The 21,749-nt window shown below is 43.3% G+C and overlaps 1 protein-coding gene across 10 annotated transcripts in view; it reads right to left on the bottom strand.

Moving 5' to 3' along the window:
• The window catches only part of CUNH18orf25 (chromosome unknown C18orf25 homolog), a 48,291-nt gene extending 26,782 nt beyond the window's left edge, over positions 1-21,509 (bottom strand). For 2 of the 10 annotated variants that reach the window (XM_035903043.1, XM_035903047.1), the window contains exons 1-3: positions 17,980-18,502; positions 14,514-14,673; positions 4,367-5,183 (exon numbers count right to left, since the gene is read on the bottom strand). In XM_035903043.1, coding sequence (XP_035758936.1) covers positions 4,367-5,090 — 724 coding nt within the window. In that variant the 5' untranslated portion in view covers positions 5,091-5,183; positions 14,514-14,673; positions 17,980-18,502. Of the gene's footprint in view, positions 1-4,366; positions 5,184-8,974; positions 9,032-14,513; positions 16,416-17,979; positions 18,507-19,650; positions 19,750-21,504 lie in introns of those variants that run through there. The other 8 variants (XM_035903044.1, XM_035903046.1, XM_035903052.1 and 5 more) reach the window with 8 other exon arrangements.
• Positions 21,510-21,749: the final 240 nt, after the last annotated feature.

The following is a 21,749-nucleotide window of genomic DNA, read 5'->3' on the forward strand; positions in this document are numbered from 1 at the left end:
AAAGAAAATCAAGCCTAAAAATGCATTTTTATTATATTAAAATGTATCTATTTATTTATCTAATTGGTCCCTTTGCTATCTGTAAACTTACAGCCCTATAGTTTTTGAAGTTACGCCAATATAAAAGGCAAAGAAATTTACAACCACAAAGGGGTCAGAATCCAAGACTCGTGTCTTATTTTCAAAACAACACGTCCCGCACAACAGCATCTAAGAAATGTCCCAGTGCTGTCTCTTTACAGCATCTATTAAGTCCTGTCTAAACAATAACCAAATCCAAAATTATTTAATTTAGGAAGTCTGGCAGCATAACAATTTAAGAAGATATGTTGCATCTTCATTCTAATTACTGATGGTGGATTCCTCTGTGTTGTTATGCTACCCGACACTTCCAAAGGAGTATTTTACTGCAAATCACTCTTAACAGATTTTTTTTCCCCCTGTTGTAATATAATTGCCATTTTCTGTTCAACCAAATTAATCCCTCGCAAGACGTTTCATCCAAGGTCTATGCAAAATTCTTAAGGGGAATTAACCTGGCTGAGAGTCTCTCACATGCATTGTTCTCCTCTCTTTGGATTTTTACATATTGAAATCAGTTTTCTTCTTTTTGAAGAAAATACGAGCTTCAAAACACCCGTTTTTAACATTGATACTCAAACTTTCTAAAAATTTCTTTGTAAGCCTAAAACATGAATCAGCCCTATTTCAATTCAGATTTTTCTGAGCTGTAGAAAGCATAATGGTGATGAAATGCCAGTTTTTTTCATATTCTACTTGAATTTTTTAAAGCCCCCTCCCTTCCTTCCTCCAAAGAAAGGTGTTTGCACATAAATAAATATTGATTCCCAGACTTGCTCTCATGACAATTTCATTCAGAGTTAATTTGCATGGTCAAATTTGAAACTGTTTAAAGGAAAGACTTTTAACAGCAGCAGGTCCAGCAGAACCTATTTCAGGGCTCAAAGATCATCTTATGCTCGAAGGGAATGCTATCTAGTACTTGTCACAGAATGCTAAAGTCCGAAATGCCAACAGAGAGGCTCAATCATTAAAAGGTAAGAAAATGCTCCTCATCTGCCATAATTCAAAACCCATGGCATTCCCTGAATTAAGAGTCTAAGTTTATGACTGCTCAGGTCAGTGACAAGATTCTCAGCAGCATCCATGAAATTCAGATGGAACCTGAATTTTCAGGTATAAAGTAACACCTTGTAATATATTTGGAATAAAATATCATATTGTGCTCAGCTCCTAATTAGCTTACAATGTTTGTACTGAAGTATCATCAATAAGATCTCAACTCTTTACTCGTCAATCTTTGTTGAGAAGAAAAAGATGACTGCCAGCATTTTAATCCACGTTACATTTGAGTTCAGCAGAGAGAACCAACTCTCTGCTCCATGATTGCTCAGTTCACAACTTGGGTACACGCAAAAAATGAAGCTAATGGCACTACAGATGTTCACGGCGTTATTACGTATTTCACTGAACACTTCCCTTACCCTACTAATTTAGCCAAACATATTCCAGAGCCAGTCATGTGGATGGTTTGAAAAAAATAACTGCGCTATTAAAATGGAAGGGGTTTAGTAACGTGACATGAAAGACTACTACTGTATTCTCAAATGTGGCACTTAATTTTCAGACCACAGACAAGTCTGAACACTGCATGTCTCAATAGACCGTTAAGAGCCAGAGTAAATACCACCATTGTACACAAAGGCCATGTTAATTTAACTGTCACTAAAAATTTTAGAGCATCTCTGTTGGCAAAGCTATTTTTCAGAGAACAGACTTTTGAAAATCAGTCCCAATAACAAGCTATGTTGAGACAGTAACCAAGAGTACAGCTGAAGTGTCCAAATACAGCAAGACTAAGGGGAACACAGGCTACATGTAAAACTCTTCTCCATCAATGTGCACTGACTTTTTTTCCAAAGTAAAGGCACATTTTCTTCCATGCTTATGTCCTTCTGACAGGTGCACTGTAGTTTCTTGACACTCAAGTTCAAGTATCAAGCTTTAAGTTCAAGTCTTAGCTTTTGACGGTGTGCAGAGGACACTTGTGACCTGAATTTCCAGTAATGCTTTTTCATACCCTGTATTATTTTCTAACTACGTGTTCATTCCCTAAATTTTGAGGGTACTCACAGTGTAAGGCTAAGTGCACTAAAATGGCTTTCTAGTCAAAACAATAATTCAAGTTAAGCACTTTGCCAGTTCCAAGAAGAGGGATCGCAGGTGGCACGTGAACCTACCACTGCAACGGAGAGCTGGGGAGTCCTACTCTGACAGCTCCACTGCATCTGTTAAGACCACAACGTTTCATTAACCCACAAATAGCATAGGATGCATTTTTGGCCAACCTTGTCCTTATCTCTACAGAGAATATTTTTCTCCTGTACTTGGAGACTGCTTCCCACAAACCAAAGTCGCTTCTGTTTAAAGGAAAACCGCAATGTGGCAGGTATGCATTGCACCTAATTCCAAAAGCACAGCTCAAAAGTTTGTAATGTCTTACATGTAATTTAGTATCAAGCGGATACAGGTTACAAAATAAAAATAAAGGTCACTGTTCCTCAGGATGGTTTTTGCACTCCCACATTTTGCATCACAGGTAAAATTGGGCCTTGGTGTAATCGTCATTAAATCATCAAGCTCTTTGTGGACTGCAACGGGACCTTTTCACTGCAAGAATCTCATGGTTAAGACTCAAATACAAAACAGCCTAGTGGCACAGAAAAAGTACCCTAGAGTGGTTTCAGGTCTCCGCAATGGAAGTCAGGAATCTAGGCAGATCTGAAAATACCATGTGGTGCCTTTCTGGGTCACAAGGTGCTTTTATAATTTGAAAATGAACATAACCTAGGGGATTTACTGTGTGTGTTTTGGGTTTTCTTAGGGGTGGGGAAGAACCTGCCCCAAAACTCAGTGAAATAGTCTTCTTCAGCAGGCTTTAAATCAGGCTTTAATTGCGCAGCAAAGTTAAACTACAGTAAATAAAAAGGTGGCAAAACTATGAAAACTAGAAGTTTGACTAACTACTAAATTGGTAAAAATAATTTTAGAATTTCTATTAAAAGTCCATTACACAATAATTATAGGAGGACTATGCTTCTCCCAGACTTTCTAATAATAAACATTAAAATAAACATTAACTTCCTTTGTGCAGCCTGCTTCTAGCAACATGTGGGAAAAATGCCAGTTCTCATGGTGACAGAATCATTCACCATAATCAAGTCAGTTAAAACACAATTATTTGTAAAATCTGCTGCAAATATTTTAAATAATTCATCTAATAAATATCAGTTCGGCAACTAATTATTGCAGTTTTCCTTTAAATGTTCTTGCCCTATGTAAGCCGGTATTGATCTCAAAAAAAAAAAATCTTCTAGCACAAGAGGCAAAAAGGCATGCAACCCAGTAAAAATTGGCAAGCCAAAAAAGTTTATTTTGATGTGATTTTATTTTGATTGCCATATGAAGAATGCCATATGATGACGGTTCTATGGTATAATATGCTGCAAGAATAATTCACACAAAATCCTGTCCACGGCACTTGCGCTAATAAAATAACAAAGACTCGGCAGACAAAAAACTTGAAGAATTCATCTTTCTTTTGCTAATAAAATTATGAGAAGGCCCCTACAATTTGCTGCCTCCAGTCTCAACATGGAAGTTTCAGAAAATTAAAAGTGTAAAAATTATAGATCCTTATGACAGAGGCAAATGGTAACAGCTTTGTCTAAAATGTTGAAAATTTAGGTGTGGATGTAGCTTGGGCACCTGTGTGAACAAATTCGTATTTATGTCCTAAAATAGGTGACCAGCTGCAATCTGCAAGAATTTACAATAAGGCTAAGTAGGTTTGTCATGCACTGAAATGTGGAGCTGAAAGCACGGCGTAAGTGCAGTAATGAACAGGGCCTTACTGTAACACGGGCAAGAGGTATGCCATGCCATTTCTAACACAGCTGCCGAGCTGTGGTCTTAATATATTAAAGCAAAGCTGGCCACTTATCTTAAGAATGTATTTATTAGATTATCACCATCTAATGGGATTTGACAGCACTGACAGGAGTTCATATAGGCTTACAAAGGAAAAGATCTGAAAATTCCAGAATTCAAAGATAGTCCTTCCTCCAATTTACCACTTCTATGCTTTGTTGGTGTGCAAAAGTGCACTGAAACCTCAGAACAGATTTTAAAATTTGCCCATGTCTTGTTAATATACTGCAGTCTTCAAATTTACACAGAGCTGCAGTTATCCTGGTTTTTCTCAAGTGTCACTCATCTAAATTAGCATGACAGCTGAGAAACGATGTCAGATGCGTTACAGTTCAGTTTAAAAAACATCCTCTACCTGGTATCTCTGCAGTGATTGTCTTGCTGCTCCCTGAAACCTCTTCATCATCATCTGATGAACTCGTGCTCGAGTCACACGTCAGGTCACTGTCACTGGTACTGCTGTCCTGCAGCAGGTTGTACTTCTTGCGAGCAGCTGCCTCCCGTTTCTGCCTTAGCAGCCGGATTCTTTCTTTGTGCTTTTGGCTTCGATGCCCTTTTACCTTGGTAACTCGACCATTCTGCTTATCACTAGACTGTCGGTTTTTCTTGGCCGCCATCGTTGAAGTTTCACTTTCGGACCTGGATCGCCTGGATTTCCTCCCAACTGCAGCCCCAGACACGGCAGAAGGGTCTCCCTCTACAGCAGCTTCAGCTTGACAGGGCTCATTCTCTTCTGTGGAAGACAATGTATCTGAGTCAGCCAAATGCCCGCTGGAAGAAGGGGAAAGCATGCAATGATTAGAAGAGTCACTCTCGTAAACTCGACTACCCGTTGGCTTATCGCTCTCTGTTGATGCCAGCTGAGACTCCGAGGAGTCTCGCCTCAGTTCCATCAGTAAGCAAGGCATTGAAGAGAGCACCGCAGAGTCTGCTGCAGCGGGCACGTTGTCTTTCTGAGCTTGCGTCTCCAGTTCTATAGGTCCGTCTTCATCAGGAGCAGTCTCTTGCTTTTCAGAAGTCTTTGGCGGAACTTCCGAATCAACAAGTTCCTCTGCTTTTCCCACTGCCTCCATCTTCATTTCAGAACACCAAGGTCCTCCTGGTCTCAAAGCATGGAGCACGTGGTCTGGAAGACTGGGTGAACTAGATACGGACTTCAGCGACACAGCAGCCTGCACAAGAACAGAACAGTAAAGAGTAATTTACCCAAATATAACTCGCTCAGTCCTGCTCTTCACAGTATTACCTGAACAATGCATTGCTTTCCATCACAGACAGCATGGTTCAGTGTCGTATTGGTTTTCTTCATTTACTCTTTCCTAGTGAACTCATCCTGTTACACCAAACTATTCTTCCTTTTACACACCCATGAAAGACTGTACTGGAATCATATTAAACGTGGCTCACCTCACTAAAATAATCAAAACGGATCAGAAAATAAAATTTAAAAAAAAAATCTAAACTCTTCCTTTATAATGTTTAAATCAATATATTGTAAGCAACATACCCTAAACTTCTTTACCTAGAACTTTAAACACATTTTGATGGAGAATTTTAGCCCTTATGAACAATGCCAGCCTGAAAATTCCCAGACTTGGTAGTCATCATCTACCGGGACAGACCAGAATATAGTTCAGTTTCCGTATCTCTGAGAAATCTACTTTCAGTTGAACAGGCCCTCAACCTTAGAAAGTTATGATGTTTTTATGGTAATTTGCAAACTTACAGGAGAAATCCAGTCACTTTGAGCAGAAATTGAGTGTCTGCTGAACAGAACAGGACTACAAACACCTTCCTTTTCCAGTGGCACCGCTCTGCCAGCAAATCTCATGTACCAAAGGTGTATTTAAAAGAAGCCCCACAAAGTGATACTAAATTGTCATGGATACAGGGTTTATGACATCTACGGGTGAGGTCTTTAGAAGCATTTGGTATGTGTAACATGGATTTGTTCTCAGCAGAGAACCACCGTGCTGGTGAGTCACATAAAGACCTTTTAGGAGTACCTAATACACTGCTCAAGTGCTCCTTGAGTGTCTCCCACACAACTCCTGGTTGTATGAGAACATACAGGCTGACCTAGTTTCTCTCAAATCTGCCAGGCATCAAATAGTATGGGCTGCAAGCAAGAAGCAGTATCCACCCACTCCAGTACCCTACACTTTACTTCGAGTCATAATTTCATAAATTGCATTTGAAGCAATACAAAACACAAGCTATTTATCTGATTGACAACTTGCACGTTATGAACCCAAAAGTACCTGAAGCACCTTCCAGGAAATTTTGTTTTAGAGATCAGTATTTATCATTTTATCTTCATTATTCACACTTTGCCTTCCACCTGAATGTTCACGTGCAATTCAACACAGAATAAAGATCTTTCAGTCACCGCATTTGCTTACAGATGAATGGTATGGAACAAACCACTTATGGGTTTAGAAGTACAGTAAATGATAAATTTATGGCACTTCAAAAAAAGCGTAGACAAGAAAAAGCAGTAGTAAGAGTTAGTCGACTGTTTTTAAAAAATGCTTTTCTGCAGAGAAGGGCAATTAGTACTTGAGCATCCTGAGAAGGCATGGATGGTTCAGAGATATCTTTCTTACCCTGACAATCCTTCTTCAGTTCCCTGATCCATCCCAAGCTGCCGTAAACATAACTGTATGCTGCTCCCCCCCCTCCATCTGCAGCCCAGAATAAGGCTACTTTCCTGCTTCTAAAAGGTGCTGTGACAAGCTGTCTGCCCTAACCCACTTTGAAACTTCATTTTAGAAGAATATTAAAATAGAGTTCATGCTTCCTTCAGGCTAATGAAATGCTGGATGGTGGAAGGGAATTATTAAAATGTTTATGGGAGCAGAACACCAGTTAAGGAAAGCAAGCTTAGTATCAGACAACGCAAGAAAGATGGAGAGGACAACTCTAGGTCTGCCAAATATGAAACTAACCTCAAAACAAAACCCCAAACAGTAACCCCAGCATTTTACTCCCCCGCCAATACATACTATATATATGTTCCTGTATTTTATAAAGAAAAATGTTTGCCACCACTTGCACTGAGTAGAACTCTCCTGAAAGGAACTTGAAAGAATTTCTGGAGATAGTAATTTAATATAGGCAATAAATATTATGTACGAACCAATTTATTTCCAAGGCCACAGCACAGCATCAACAAACCCAAATGACGAATACATTTTCTGAGACAAAATCGCATCCCAATACTGTAATAAAATCAGTATTTCTACATATTTCACCTGCAAATGCTCCTACTAGATAGCTAAGTAAGACACAGATTTGATGACTGAGTGACTGGCCAAGAGTTGTACGCAGGGGGATATGTATTGTACCTGCTAGTGCAACTCCCAGCTTTGCTCTGGTCATGCACTTGGAAAAGAAAAATATCTTTTCTAAGAGTTTTGCAATGCACATGCAAGCAAAAATTTGGTTGCTCAAACACATAAAAGAATGGCCAAAAGAAATGTATTTAAATACTCATATTATGACTGCAGGACAGCTTCTGCACTACTCATGCTTTTGGCCTGGGGAGCACAAAGGACAGAGCTCGACACAAGGCTCAAGGGCAGCCAAAGAGAACTAGAGACTCTTTTCACAAACCTCCTACTTGGGAACATCACCTACCTCACAGCTTCCAAAGGGACTATGAGAACACTTGTAAGTTGCCTTTCCATCTCTCTGGCCTATCAGCCAGAAAAAAATCATGTTTCATCTCCCGGTAACACCTTCCTAACGGTCTATTCAATGACTTAAGAAGGTTTTTTTATTATATCTGACTTTAACTACGCAAACCGCGCTGGTTTGATCCCTCACATGGGGATCAGTGAATGACATTTTCAGTGAGAAGGTAGCGCAGGGACTAGTAACTTTGCAGAAGTGTATCTGGTCAACACTGATGCGTGTTTCCCAGTGCATGGAAAAAATACTTGCTCCGATGGGGTTTGTACTCTCCAGGTCTCTTGAACTGGCTATTTTAAAAGTCAACAATTCTAGTATTACTAAGTCTGTAAAAAAAGAACTTGATATTTATCTGGGTGGAAAAAAAGTCTGTCGTGACTCAGACAGACTTTGCTGCAGGGAAGAATACAGACAGTTCAGGGGAAAGTATCTATGCCAAGGAAAGCCCTGTCTCAAAGAAAGAAGAAATGTACTGATTTAGTCCTAGTTCAGAAACGTATGGATCAGAGGGAGGATGAGACTAGAGTGAAAAACTCCCGTTCCTTTCTTGCCACGCACTTTTCTAGTAACAGTACTAGAAAAGGTAATCTCAAGGTGACGCTACAGAAAGACCAGTTTCTTACTTAAATGAGAACAGCACTGAAAAATAAGCTGTCATGCTTACAGACACAGATGGATACTTAATTAGACATTGCTCAGAAATGTCATTCTCCTTTCTCTGATGCACAGATACTGCACCGATGATTTTAAAAGGCAATTCTGTAAAAACTTCTGAGCTAGATTTTTGTAAAAGATTTTATTTTTTCCAGCCACACACAGAACACACCAGTATGCAGAAGCCATTAACTATCTCACTGTGCCTTTACCTGCGAAATATTTTCAAATCATGGATTCATTTATAAACGCACATAATTTGTACACTATGGAATCTGACCTTCAGTGAAGAAATCTAGAGGGATTCTGAAGGTCAGATTAACAGAGACAGCCCAGCCAGCCTAACAGCTCACTGCCACGAGCAGGGATGGGTTTTACTCCTTACTCTTTTACCGCCTAATCATGACTGCGCAGTCGTATTCCCTCCTTTGCACCAGAACAGGCTCACCTTTTCTTGGTCAGATTTACTTCACTAAGGCAGCAGAAAACAAAACCAGAAGATAAGTGAAATTTTCTGCCAGAAAGAAGATGAGGGAAGGGAGGGTGAGCAACAAACCATCCCTTCTGAAAAAAAAAAATCTGATTAAAAACTACCTGCTGTTTAGTCTCATCACACCTTGAACTCATAGGTTCCAAGTACACACAGGAGAGGGTACCGAGTGCTTCTTTCACACCACTGCTTGCTCCGAGAAGGTATTTTTGAAGATTAAAAAAATCATTAAAAAGCAAAAAATTATATTCAAACAGAGGTGTTAACAGCTTCCTATAGAACAACTATCATGGAATATATGCTATTAAGTAATATATACTCTTCACTGGGTAAAACACTGGTTGGATGGCCGAGCCCAGAGAGCTGTGATGAAGAGAGTTAAATCCAGTTGGTGGCCGGTCACAAGCGGAGTCCCCCAGGGCTCAGTTCTGGGCCCAGTTCTGTTTCACATCGTTATCCATGGCCTGGATGAGGGGATGGAGGGCACCCTCAGTCACTTTGCAGATGACACCAAACTAGGGGGGGGAGTGTGGATCTGCTGGAGGGGAGGAGGGCTCTGCAGAGGGACCTGGCCAGGCTGGAGCCATGGGCCCAGCCCAACTGGGTGAGGGTCAACAAGGCCAAGGGCCGGGTCCTGCCCTGGGGTCACAACAACCCCAGGCAACGCTCCAGGTGTGGGGCAGAGGGGCTGGAAAGCTGCCCGGCGGAAAAGACCCTGGGGGTGCTGGTCGCCAGGGGGCTGAATATGAGCCAGCAGGGTGCCCAGGTGGCCAAGAGGGCCAGGGGCATCCTGGCTTGTATCAGGAGTGGTGTGGCCAGCAGGAGCAGGGCAGGGACCGTGCCCCTGTGCTGGGCACTGGGGGGGCCGCCCCTCGACTGCTGGGGTCAGGGTTGGGCCCCTCCCTCCCCGAAGGAGCTGGGGGGGCTGGAGCGTGTCCAGAGAAGGGCAGCGGAGCTGGGAGAGGAGGGGGGAGCCGGGGGGGTCGGGCTCTGCTCCCAGGGAAGGGGCGATGGGACGAGGGGCACCGGCCTCAAGTTGTGCCAGGGCAGGGTGAGGTTGGCCATGGGGAACAATTCCTTCCCCTTGGGGCTGTCAGGCACTGGGAGGGGCTGCCCAGGGAAGGGGGTCGAGTCCCCATTTCTGGAGGTGTTCCAAAAACATGCAGATGTGGCACTTTGAGATGCGGTTTAGTAGGCATGGTGGTGTCGGGTTCATGGCTTGACTTGATGATCTTAGATGTCTTTTCCAACCTTAATGATTCTATGATAGACTACTGCACAAAGAGATACGTTGAAGATGGCATACCTGCCCTTTATCAATCAATAACTGGCCACCCATACGTCCTTCATAATATTTTTATTTGGTTTGCTCTCAGCAAGTGTTCTTCTTTATAACTGTATATCCTGCAATGCCATAAAGAAGTGAGTTTCCAAACAAATTATAAGCCCTGAAATACTTAATAAACACCATAATATCTTAATTGTTCATTATAATCTTAGGTGTTGTTGAATTGATTCATGATAAAGAATGCCTAGCTTATGTGAAGCAAACCAGCTCTTTTTCTCAAAGCTGTGGATATGACAGATTCTTACTTCAAAGGTACTAAGTTTTTCATAGCAGCTTGCTGCTAGAAGTCACTTTACTTTATTACTGACACATTTCCCCTTATTTGGAGTCCAGCAGACCACTATGTTTCCCTGCTTACAACTGTATTGCCTTCTTATGCCAGTTCTAGCAATTGTTTAAATGAAGCAAATTATCTAGCAGAACATTGTCTTTTAATGCTATTTTAGCAATGAAAGAACACAGTTCGAACAACCTACCTCCTCGCAGCACTAGCCGTTCATTCACAAGGTGTAATTTAAAAAAAAATGAGAAACTGTACCTACATTTTTGCAGAAAGTAACATCAAGTACGTTCTTTAAGCTTTTGTGACAATGCAAATTAAAAGTTAAGCTGCACTGCTGCCCAGGAGTTACTTGTTCAGAACACACAGAGACTCTTACAGAGCATCTACTACCTTACAGCTCCAGCGCCACAAAGTCAGTATTTTCATCTAAATCCGAATGTGTTTTCTGTATTGGGTTTCTGTGGCAAGGTGTTGGTAGTGGGGGGGCTACAGGGGTGGCTTCTGTGAGAAGCTGCCAAAAGTTTTTCCCTGTGTCCACCACTGGCCAAGGCCAAGCCCATCAGCGATGGTGGAAGTGCCTCTGTGATAACATATTTAAGAAGGAAAAAAACCCGACTGCGGCTCAGTAGCCAGAGAGAGAAGAGAAGTGAGAGGATGTGAGAGAAAACAGCCCTGCAGACCCCCCAGGTGGGTGCAGCAGGAGGGCAGGAGGTGCTGCAGGTGCCGGAGCAGAGATTCCCCCCAGCCCCTGGTGCAGCCCATGGTGAGGCAGGCTGTGCCCCTGCAGCCCATGGGGGCCCACAGTGGAGCAGATCCCCCCCTGCAGCCCAGGGAGGACCCCACGCCAGAGTGGGTGGATGCCGAAGGGAGGAGGCTGTGACCCTGTGGGAAGCCCACGCCAGATCAGGTTCCTGGCAAGAGTTTGCGGACCCATGGGGGGAGAAGCCCATGCCAAAGCAGGTTTGCTGGCAGAACTTGTGACCCCACAGGGGACCCAACGCTGGAGCAGTCTGCTCCTCAGGGACTGCACCCTGGGGAAATTATGGACCCATGCTGGAGCAGTTCATGAAGAACTGTAGCCTGTTGGAAGGACTCACGTTGGAGAAGTTCGTGGAGGACTGTCTCCCGTGAGAGGGACCCCATGCTGGAGCAGGGGTAGGGTCCTCTCCCAAAGAAGAAGAAGAAGTGGCAGAGACAACGTGTGATGAACTGACCCAACCCCCATTCCCATCCCCTTGTGCCGCTGTGGGGAGTAGGTAGAGAAACTGGGAGTGAAGTTGAGCCCAGGAAGAAGGGAGGGGTGGGGTGAAGGTGTTTTAAGATTTAGCTGGGTTTTATCCTCTCCTTCTCTGATTTTGATTGATAATAAATTAAATTAATTTTATCAAGTTGAGCCTGTTTTGCCCGTGATGGTAACTGACAAATGATCTCTCCCTGTCCTTATCTCGACCACGAGCCTTTTGATTTACTTTTCTCTCCTCTGTCCGGTTAAAGAGAGGAGTGATAGAGAGGCTTTGGTGGGCCCCTGGCGTCCACCCAGGGTCAAACCACCACAGTTTTTATATTTACACAGAACTGAAGACTAACAGTGGCTCATTCTTACATAAACAATTATTTCCATCACCAGTGGACTACAATATCTCACATTTTCCCAACGTAACTGAGCACAGATGGAATAAATCAGAGGTGCGAGAGAGGTAATGACAAATGTATACAACCGAGGCTAATAAAATTACGTAAAACAGCTGACTTTGGGGTTTTCAAATGTAAAAACTCAGCCAAGCCCATCAAGAACTCTGAATCAAACACTTGACAGACTATGTGTCTAAGGATGGTGGGATGGGAAGGGACAGAAGCAGCACATGACCTGGGTACTGATGAGTTGACCGGAACGCACAAGTCCACTTCCTAGTATGGGAGAGACTTTTGGCAAAGACCAAGGTTACGCCCTCTTCTGACAGAGAGACACAGAACTCTGGAGATGTGAAGATGCGACTCCGGCCACTTCCAAAGCTGCTCCAAGAACCTTTGTAGGTGTATCTGCATGTTGGTCATGCTTTTTTTCTACTCCCATTGCCTTCCTTTCCATTAAAAGCCAACACACTTCATTCAGCGAATTCAACAGTGACATTCTAGTACAAGTAACACATACAGACATGGCTAACAACAGAACGTCTAAGTAACTAAAAACTAATCAATCCAAATAATTAGATCACGGTCAGAAAAAAAATAATCTGCATCCAGACATGCGTAGAAGTACCAATGCTTTCTGCACTTCCCAACTGCTGTCTTTTGGACATGCTCATCTCCTCCCCCAGGATACCACACATTCTTTTTTATTTTCATGTAAGTGTCACAGATAACCATGCACTTAAAACAACAGAACTGTGACCAGCACTCAATTTAACTCAAGCCAGTTGACTCAGCTCCGTGTGGATGTGTGTGCACGATGCTCGAGAGAAGATTTTTCATAACACTAAGCCACCCCCACATGGATACCATGTAATTTATATAGTGTTCCTTTGAAAAAGCTGCCCTAAAGCTGACTCACTGGCATACAATTCTACCTAAGGCACATTTCTGGGAGTGGAGTTGGCTCTTCATCAGATGATTCATAAATCAGGCCCAGTAGCAATCCTAAAGAATAGGACCCTGGTAAGAGAATCGAGGTGCGAAACAAAGGAAGAAAGGATTAAACTAATGCTGTGTTTCAACTAGTTTTGCATAAACAAATGAAGGTTAAAAATAGTCTGCTCCTACTGAGTGCTCAACAGGCTGCATATACAAATTATCCAAGACTGAATAAAAATTACAAGTATATGTGTTAAAACAACGGTTTGTGGAGCATTCTTTGCAACCCTGAAAAGCAAAATTTTTCGTTGTAAATAAGAATCAAGACTTTACATTTAAATACAGGTTATTGTAATGCTTAATGCACATATTCTGCCTCTTTCAAATGAAAGGTAACCACCAGCTACGGATTAGTTCACAAGCCTCCACAAAGGCTTCCAGAAACTTTCACCAGTTGCACTGGAATCCCACCAAAACAAAAACAAACACACACACCGCCCCCCCGCAAAAAAAAAAAAAAATCACAGTCCTCATAAAAATAAATTCATTAGCATACACATAAAGGCACACAGGGTTGGCTGCACTTAGCCTTCTAAAATCTCATTTCTTTCTCATAGTGAAACCATTTTTCTCAAGTGCGCAGCAATTTAAAGCCTACAATGCTCTCTACTCTGAAGATTAGAGGGGGCATATTTTTATCACTATATGCTCCTAAAATTTAAGCAACTCGACTCGCTCTTAAGATTTTTCATTATTCTTTCAACAAAACTAGTGGCAGAAATCAATGCTAGGATAGCCATGCTTCATTTATTTTTCTTTCCACCACATATTAGTTTGCAGAAGATCACCCTACTGAGAACAGTCATAGGGATGTACTGTCTTTTTATAAGATTTTGAGTTTAACAAATTTTCCCACTTTACCTACCCATTTCTGTTACTCAAAAGAAATGTATTCTGTGCTTCCTCGGCTGGCTCATGCCATTCTATATAAACAGACCTCTTCTTAAGAAGTATTGGTCTATTACTCTACCAAGGTCAATAAAGTAACGCTCACAGAAAAGCCACATTTTAAATTGCTTGGGCACAACGGTAGCAAATTAATCCTGATTTTCAGAGCACAGATTTTCTTTCTATTAAGAACATTTACCTGAAATATCCTGAAAGTAATAAAACATTGTGTTTTCCACCAATAGCTCCAACTGGCACATCAGGAGAGCTGCAATGTAACTTCAAAGCAGGAAAGTCATCTCGGTACTGATTTACTCATTCGAGAAGGGTTTGTACTGTCTCCTGCAAAAATCAAAGCCGGTCCAGCATGGACAGGCACAAATGCACCTTGCTATTGCCATTATTTGGAAACCTTGAAGCAGCAGTGAGTGCCACGGGACACAGGCTGCAGTTCCAGGAGCCCTTCAAGTCCACCCCACAGTCCACTGCTTCTGTAAAGAGGCAGAACTGCCTACCTGCTGGGCCAGCTAGCACCCATCGAGTTCTTTTGTAATTCAACTTCCCAGGGGAAAGCTGTGCACCTTATCATCGGGCTAGTTGGCTGAATGAGACCGGAGTCAGGGTCCAGAAGGAGAGCACGGTGAGCATCTTGCACAACAGGCAGCAGCAACGGGCCTGGAGCAAGGGAGAGCATTGGACGATTCAGATCATCTTGCAAAACACCACTCCAACATTGCACAACCCTTGACATCAGGAGGACAGATACTCTCAGCAGATAAGAGAGGTGTTTTGTCGAGTTCTGTGTAACGTTCCTTTCCACTAACAGTGCGACGCTACAACCGCCCCGGCTGTCTTGCGGCTACTTCCCACCACTCACGCAGCGACTCACCAGCATCTCCTCATCTCTTACAGATATCTAAAAGCTGAAGCTGAACTGGAGTCGTATGGATTTATGACAGCCTTTTAACAAAGATGAGTTAAGCGATATTAAGCGACTCTACTGTTTGTCAGTATTTTATGGTCAGTCCTTTTTACACATCTTTGCCACGTGCTAGTACACGGGAAATAAACAAAGCCGGCCCCCGGGTGTTTTAAAGCTTCAAACACTTTAATTCAATACCAGTGCTGTGCCTTTGCCTTAAGCCAGTATGTTCCTGCCACACAGCAGTAACATGTCCATGTTATGGTCTGGCCAACTGAAGTAGACAGAAGAGGCGACGTGCCCAAATTCTTGAATTCCAGAAAGGCTGGAAAGGAACCCTAAGCCAAACCCTGATCTCTGATCATCTTCTCATCCGCAAGCTACTAAGACTATTCATTTGTTGCTTTAATTATTAAGTTAGTAGTACAAAATTTAAATATTGCAACATGAATTTGCAGTAGGTATATTACTGAAAAATAAATGGCATCATTACACTAAAGGCAAAGACACATTGCATTCAAATTATCAAAATTTTAGTACAATTGTTGGGCTGTTCTTGACATCAAACCCTTGATCGTTTGTTGACCAGTAATAAGAGGTACCAATTGATTTCAGCATCCACCAGATTGCTAACAACCGATACCGTAGTCTTTACATGTCCAAAGTGCTCCTATAGAGGAGAGCACTCCTGACACTGGTCTGTCATGACATAACTAGGACTCAGTAAGGAAGAGGTACAGCTTCACTGGAAACAACCCGCTACCTTCTCACCAAGAAAGCTCACCCATGCCACTGAACCATACACAAGAGCACAGCTAACTCAGGATTGCTAACCTCTGAGTCTGTATCTTTACAAACCCTAATGCTCCCCTCCTCAATTGAGCTTTCCTAAGAAGCTAATGCAACAAAAAAGTTAAAATTCTTGTAGGACACCGCAGCCATAGACAAACGTATGTCTGTGGACTCTGGCAGAATCAGAGGGACTGGTGGCACGGTCTGCTCTGGAAGGAGAACAAAGCCTGCTAAAGAAAAAGCACAGTGGAGGAGAGGGGTTAATTTAGAATAAGTTTATGACAAACAACAGACGAAAAAATAGTACAAAGTAAACACAGGTTGGTTCTACAAATGAAGAAAAGCTACTTTGGGTATTTAAAAAAACCCCAAAACTGACTGGGTCAAAAGCCAGTTACATGTGCGTTACGAATAAGGCCTCTAACAGGGGTTTTTCTATCAGATACCTCCTACAGCATTTACTCCCAGTTGGCAGAGTTGAAGAAATTTGACCTCTACTTCGAGAGGATAACAGACAGACCAGGAAACAAATGTTTCTTTCCCATAACATACAGAAGACTTTGCATATATTTGACTACAGAAATTAAATAACAGCATGTACGAGGATACCAATTTACCAGCTATAGAAAAAGCAAAAGAAAATTTAAAGGTAGCTTTCATCAGTACCACGCAAGTACTGAAAGGAGGGGGAAAACCACTTTGATCTTGTAAAATGAAAAAGGGAGATCAAGTGTCTGTTATCAAAACAACTTTAAATTGAGGTAAGGTCCATAACTTCATAACCCCTCCATAATTAGCTAACGCTGGCGAGATACTCACTAAATTTCCCTAGCTTAGTTTTGTGGTATTCAACAATCTCTGGATCTTCTTTATTACAGTGAGCAGATCCTCTGCCTGTGAATTGCCTTTAAGATGACTTACCAGTATCAGTAACTGGAACCATGGTAAGGAAAACTTCACCTTAAAGGCTTTTTAAAAACACTACTCAAAGAAATATTTTGTGGTTTGTTTTTTTTTTTTTTTTAATACCTTCTCACAGATTCTGTGTAGTGCTGATCAAAAAGTATTACCAGCTCTGGATGAACCATAGCTGCTGACAACTCAAATTGTATTTATCAGTAATTCAGCTCATGGGCGCTGCTACCCATTCTTCCCCACAATGACAACTTCATTTCCAAAAGACATCTTATTAAACACAATGAGGCCTCAGGCTACCAGCATTTCATCCAGCTTACTTCATTAGTAGTCAGCCTCTAAAGCCCCCTTACCTTACACTGTATTTCCAACCACAAGCACATGGAATTTGTAGACAGCTTGCTGACCTACTCCTTACCAACCTTTTTCCCTAAAATTTTTCTTTTGCCAGATTACTTCAAACAGTGTTTCTAGCAAGAGGTGGCATTGCCAGCAAGCAAGAACTGGGAGACGGAGCTGAGGAGTCAGAAGATTACCAGCTGATGAGAAAGCCACCGTACAAGAGAACAATACTGTCTTAACCCTACCTGGCTATCATGTTAAGTTGCTTCTTTTTACTTCAGAAAGTTTGACAATACTGTTGGAGGATATGGCGCCAACCTCAAACTGGTACCATGGAGATGTAATATTCCCAATGAAAAAGACATTACTGAAATGGTAATAACTGCACCACCAGACGGACAAACAGTGTTATAAAGTCTGGCTCTTAGTTACTCCCAGCTCTGCTACTGTGAGTCACTTGGTCTCTACCCATTTTCAATGAATGGAAGCGAGATCTGCCTTCTCTGAAATAGTCTTGAAAGACTAATGACCAAGCACTGTGAAACAGGACATTACAGCAGAAATGCAGCAGGAAGAACACTTATCCAATCACGGTCTGGCTCTCCCCGCTCATTTCCAGGAAATCGTGAAGCATCAAAGCAGAAGAGCATTGTGCAGGACACTGCCAAAGTCTTGCTATACAGTCAAATCCATGATCCATGCATATTGAAACACAAATGCTAGCTTGAAAGAGTCATAAATCCTTGCATTTAATTAAAAAGAGACAACCTGTTTTGCTCATGATTAAAAAGCTGTCAGATTGAGTCGTAACAGCTTTCAAACTGTCTTCTTGGAGACAAGGTATCACAAGGCACGATACGGCTGAAGCCTGTACACTACTCTGCTACTTAAATCAACTCCTGAGCATTCAAGAGACAGACTGTCTGGTCAAATGGATACAACCCCCTAAATACCTTCTTAAATAAAAAGGGCTATTAGGTTGGATCATTCTGAATGTAAAGCTGACTCACCGTATGCCCACGGGCATGTTACTTGACCTCCCTGTGCATTCAGTAATGCATCTGCAGCGGTGTAACGGCAACGCCTCGGTGGCCGAGCCGCATCTCCTTTTCAGTCCTGAATGAGTAATCGATGCGTGCCCGAACTGCAGAAAGTAACTTGCATCCGTGGAGAAGCTGGTGTGCTGTACAGGCTCTATTCATGCTGATCAGACGTGTGAAGAGGGAACGCTGACGAGTGGAAACGGGCGACCACAAATTTAAATTCTAACCCTTAGCAGTAACACTGAACAAGTGACAAGGTATCTATCAGTCACGCCAGGCTGGCTCAGAGATGTACTCTGTTAGGAGAAAGCAACTGCAGAGGCGGGTACGTACGCTGCACGCACACTTTCATCTACAGCCCCTTTCAGCCAGTTTTCGCTCAGAATTGCACACTTGTAGACGTTGCACTCCAGGCCTGAAGTCGCAGGCTCAGAACTGCATTATGCATTAAAATCCCGGAGCAAAGATGCGACAGAAAGGCAGCACAGAGCACCACGAAAGTCGTACTAACCTCCCTGCAACAGCGCCTGCTGCCACAGATTCCGCTGCCACAACAGTTCGGCTGCTCCCGAGTTACAGTGCTAAAATTAAAGGCACGAGTGTCGGTTCTCTGCTGAACTTCGATTCACGTACTGGAAAACCGAGACAAAAGTGGTTTCCTTGCCACGTAAGCCGCGGGTTATCTCGGCTCTGTAACCGTGCAGCGACGTGCACTGTACGGCACAACTTTATCCCAGAGCTCTTCCCCAGCGCTACGCCTGTCCCCCTCTCCCACTGCTGCTTCGGTTTTGGTTGCCCATTGCTACGGATAATTTTCGAGCCAGCCAAGATTTTCAAGTTTTGGTATTTCTTTTCCAGAGTGCTTGTTCTGGGGTGCGAGTTATACGCTGGCAACTACGGTAGTTAAATCTTTCACTCTGATCCAGTGAATGTGTTATTAAATCTGCTGCTCGGTTCTTGTCAATGTTTACAGTTTTCTAAGTCATCTAGTCAACAGCAGACAAAAACACAGAAGCTGCGAATGACCACAGACCCAACGCTGTCAAAAAGTACTGTCAACACACTAACTTTGAAACGTTATAGAAAATTAAATACAGGTTGCTTGAAACTATGTACTCATTTGGAAAGTGTCCAAAGCTTTAACAATCTACCAGTGAGATTCTGGTCGGAGGGTAACCAGAGAGCTGGGAACGCTCAGCCTGTAGCCGCTTTCACAGTGTGGTACGTAGAGACTCCCATCTCGTTAACAAATGTTTAAGTGAGATGTTGATGTACAGGTGGGTCACAGAAGGCACGCACATCCTTGGTGGAGAGCAGGGAGTCGATGTGATAACGTACAAGAGACAGCGAAGAAAGTCAACAGAATCAGGGCAAGGCAAAGAAGCTGGCATTTCAAAGGTAAATACACAGCCAGGAGATGAGGGGTCAGGACGAGCAAGGCAATTATTTCTCGTTGCTCCGATCAAGTTACAGCAACTTATCTCCCTCACGCTTAGCGTTCAAAGCCCCTCACGATTCTCTGTATTTACTCTTTGTTCGTCCAATGTTATCTTACCCCATTAATCCCCACCTCCTCCACGCTGTCAGCTGCCAGCGCGATCTCCCCATTTGTCAAACGCACACAAACATCCTTCCCACCTCTCCTTTATCAGTGAGCGCAGCGTGTGCTCTGACCGCTCCGTATCGACCGTTCTCAACCGCCTTGTGGTTGGCTTCAGGTTCCTTCCCTTTTCCTCTCCCTCCACAGCACCCGGTTTAATGCATCCACTCGTTTCCCAACTTGTTTGTGTGCTTTACGTTCTACCAAGCAGGCAGCCTTCGCGCGCTTATCAAGCGCAAGCACAGGCAGCCGGGCCGTACTGCAGTACACATCACAACGCTTGAATGTGGACGACCACAGTCCTTTCCTCTTCCTGATTTCTCAGGAATTTCTCATCGCACCTCTTCATCATGCCAACTAGCAATTAGGCTGAAGAGCAAACAGAAATAGTCGACACATTATAATTAAAAATTCAAGTGTTTAAAAATGAGTCAGAGCTGTTACCCTCGCACTCGAGCATAAATACCAGCTGCCCAAACTCACGTACCACCTTCCATCTCCCCCACCGTCCCTCCTCCTAATCCCCTAGACAGTGGGGATCAGTGTTGCATACCAGAAGCACGGAAAGTAGTCTTTCAGTACCTTTTAGCAGCCACGCAACCACCCCCTTTCGAGCTTCTTTCGCCAGCACCAGACTCCTCTAGGTCACTAGATGCGAGAAATACTCAGAAAAACAATGCTTAAAAATGACTGCTGCTGGGCGGCTGAGTTCCCCGTACTACTTCTCACTGCTTTTGTACCGTATATGTATGTAGGGGGAACGTTTGGGCTGAGCAAACGCATGACAAGCGACTCCCTGCCCTCCTCAGCGCTTGTGACAAACCTGTTCACTCCGCAGAAGCAACGTTCCCCTCCTCCAGGGCGACAGGGGAAGCTGCGCTGTTGCGACTGCCTGACTTTCAGCTCTCCTATCGCAGGAACAGCAACTACAGGTGCTAACTAGGGCAGGTGAACCACAAGACGAAGACCTCAAAGAGCACCATACCCAGTTTCCACCTCAAGGTCAAACATTATGTTTTTTAACAGACCCAAGAAACGTAAGATATTTCAAGAGAAACGTTTTAAAAGTGAGGTTTGTTTGCTGCTCTAAGGGGAAAGCTATTACTGTTTGCACTTAAAACTTTTTTAGCTGGAAAACTGGAAATAGGCTAGCACTTGCTGGTAAGTGAAACTATTAATTGGTCTTATACTCGTCAAGTGCCTGAGAAGACTGAAAAGCAAATAAAAATCTTTGGAGGGGGGAGGGGAGGAATTAAGATAAATCCTACATTTTTCAAGAGATGCTCAAGGGTTCAATGATTTAATACTCACTCATTTTTTAAAAGCTCGAATCGCTTGCCCATGAAAAAACAACCAAACCCAAACACTTAATGTCACAGCACCTCTACACACAAGTTTTTTCAGCCTTTGAAACGCTGTTAGGTACTCTGTGCTGGTTTGAAGTACCTAACTAGTTACAACCGAGAGCTTGTTTAACCAAGTTATGGGTTTGTAAAGGTACCTGCCAACGTTAATACCAGCAGCCTAGTTCTGCTACCAACAAACTAAGACATAAATACAATTAGACGCTACTTAATAAAGGTGGAAGCTCTCCCCGACAGCTACACAACATAACACTAAAAAAAAAGAGAACAACCCCCCCAAGCCTTTCCAAAAGCGGCCTTTTTAAGTAGTTTACAACAACCTTGACGCGAGGGGAGTTACAGTGCTGGGACTGGGGAAACAGTTGAAATATTACAAGTCTGCCCAGACTCACTTTTTAAAAAGAACGAGTGGCACAGTTAAAAATGTTCTATTCTCCTCGGACGGCTGCGTCCCCGAAAGCCACATCTGCGGCCCATCAGATGTCAGGAGCTCACGGGGCACTCGGGCTCGATATGCAACCCAGCCACCTGAACTACGCGCTCCCACATCACCCAAGGCAAACAAAGAAGCAAAAAAGCCAGAGAAGGGGGGAAGCGGGGCAGGTTTCACGGGGGTTTCCCCAAACTGCTGACAGGACCCCGCCAGGCGCCGCAGGAGCGGCCGGGAGTTGCTTCCCGGGGCCGCGGGCAAGGTTAGGGCAGGAGAAGCGGCGGCCAGGCCGGACCCCCGCGCCCCTCGCAGGTCACCCCTCGCCGGGGAGGCCGGCGCCGAA

The sequence above is a fragment of the Egretta garzetta genome, unplaced genomic scaffold (genome assembly GCF_000687185.1).
Source record: "Egretta garzetta isolate BGI_Z169 unplaced genomic scaffold, ASM68718v1 scaffold179, whole genome shotgun sequence".
Taxonomy (NCBI): Eukaryota; Metazoa; Chordata; class Aves; order Pelecaniformes; family Ardeidae; genus Egretta; species Egretta garzetta.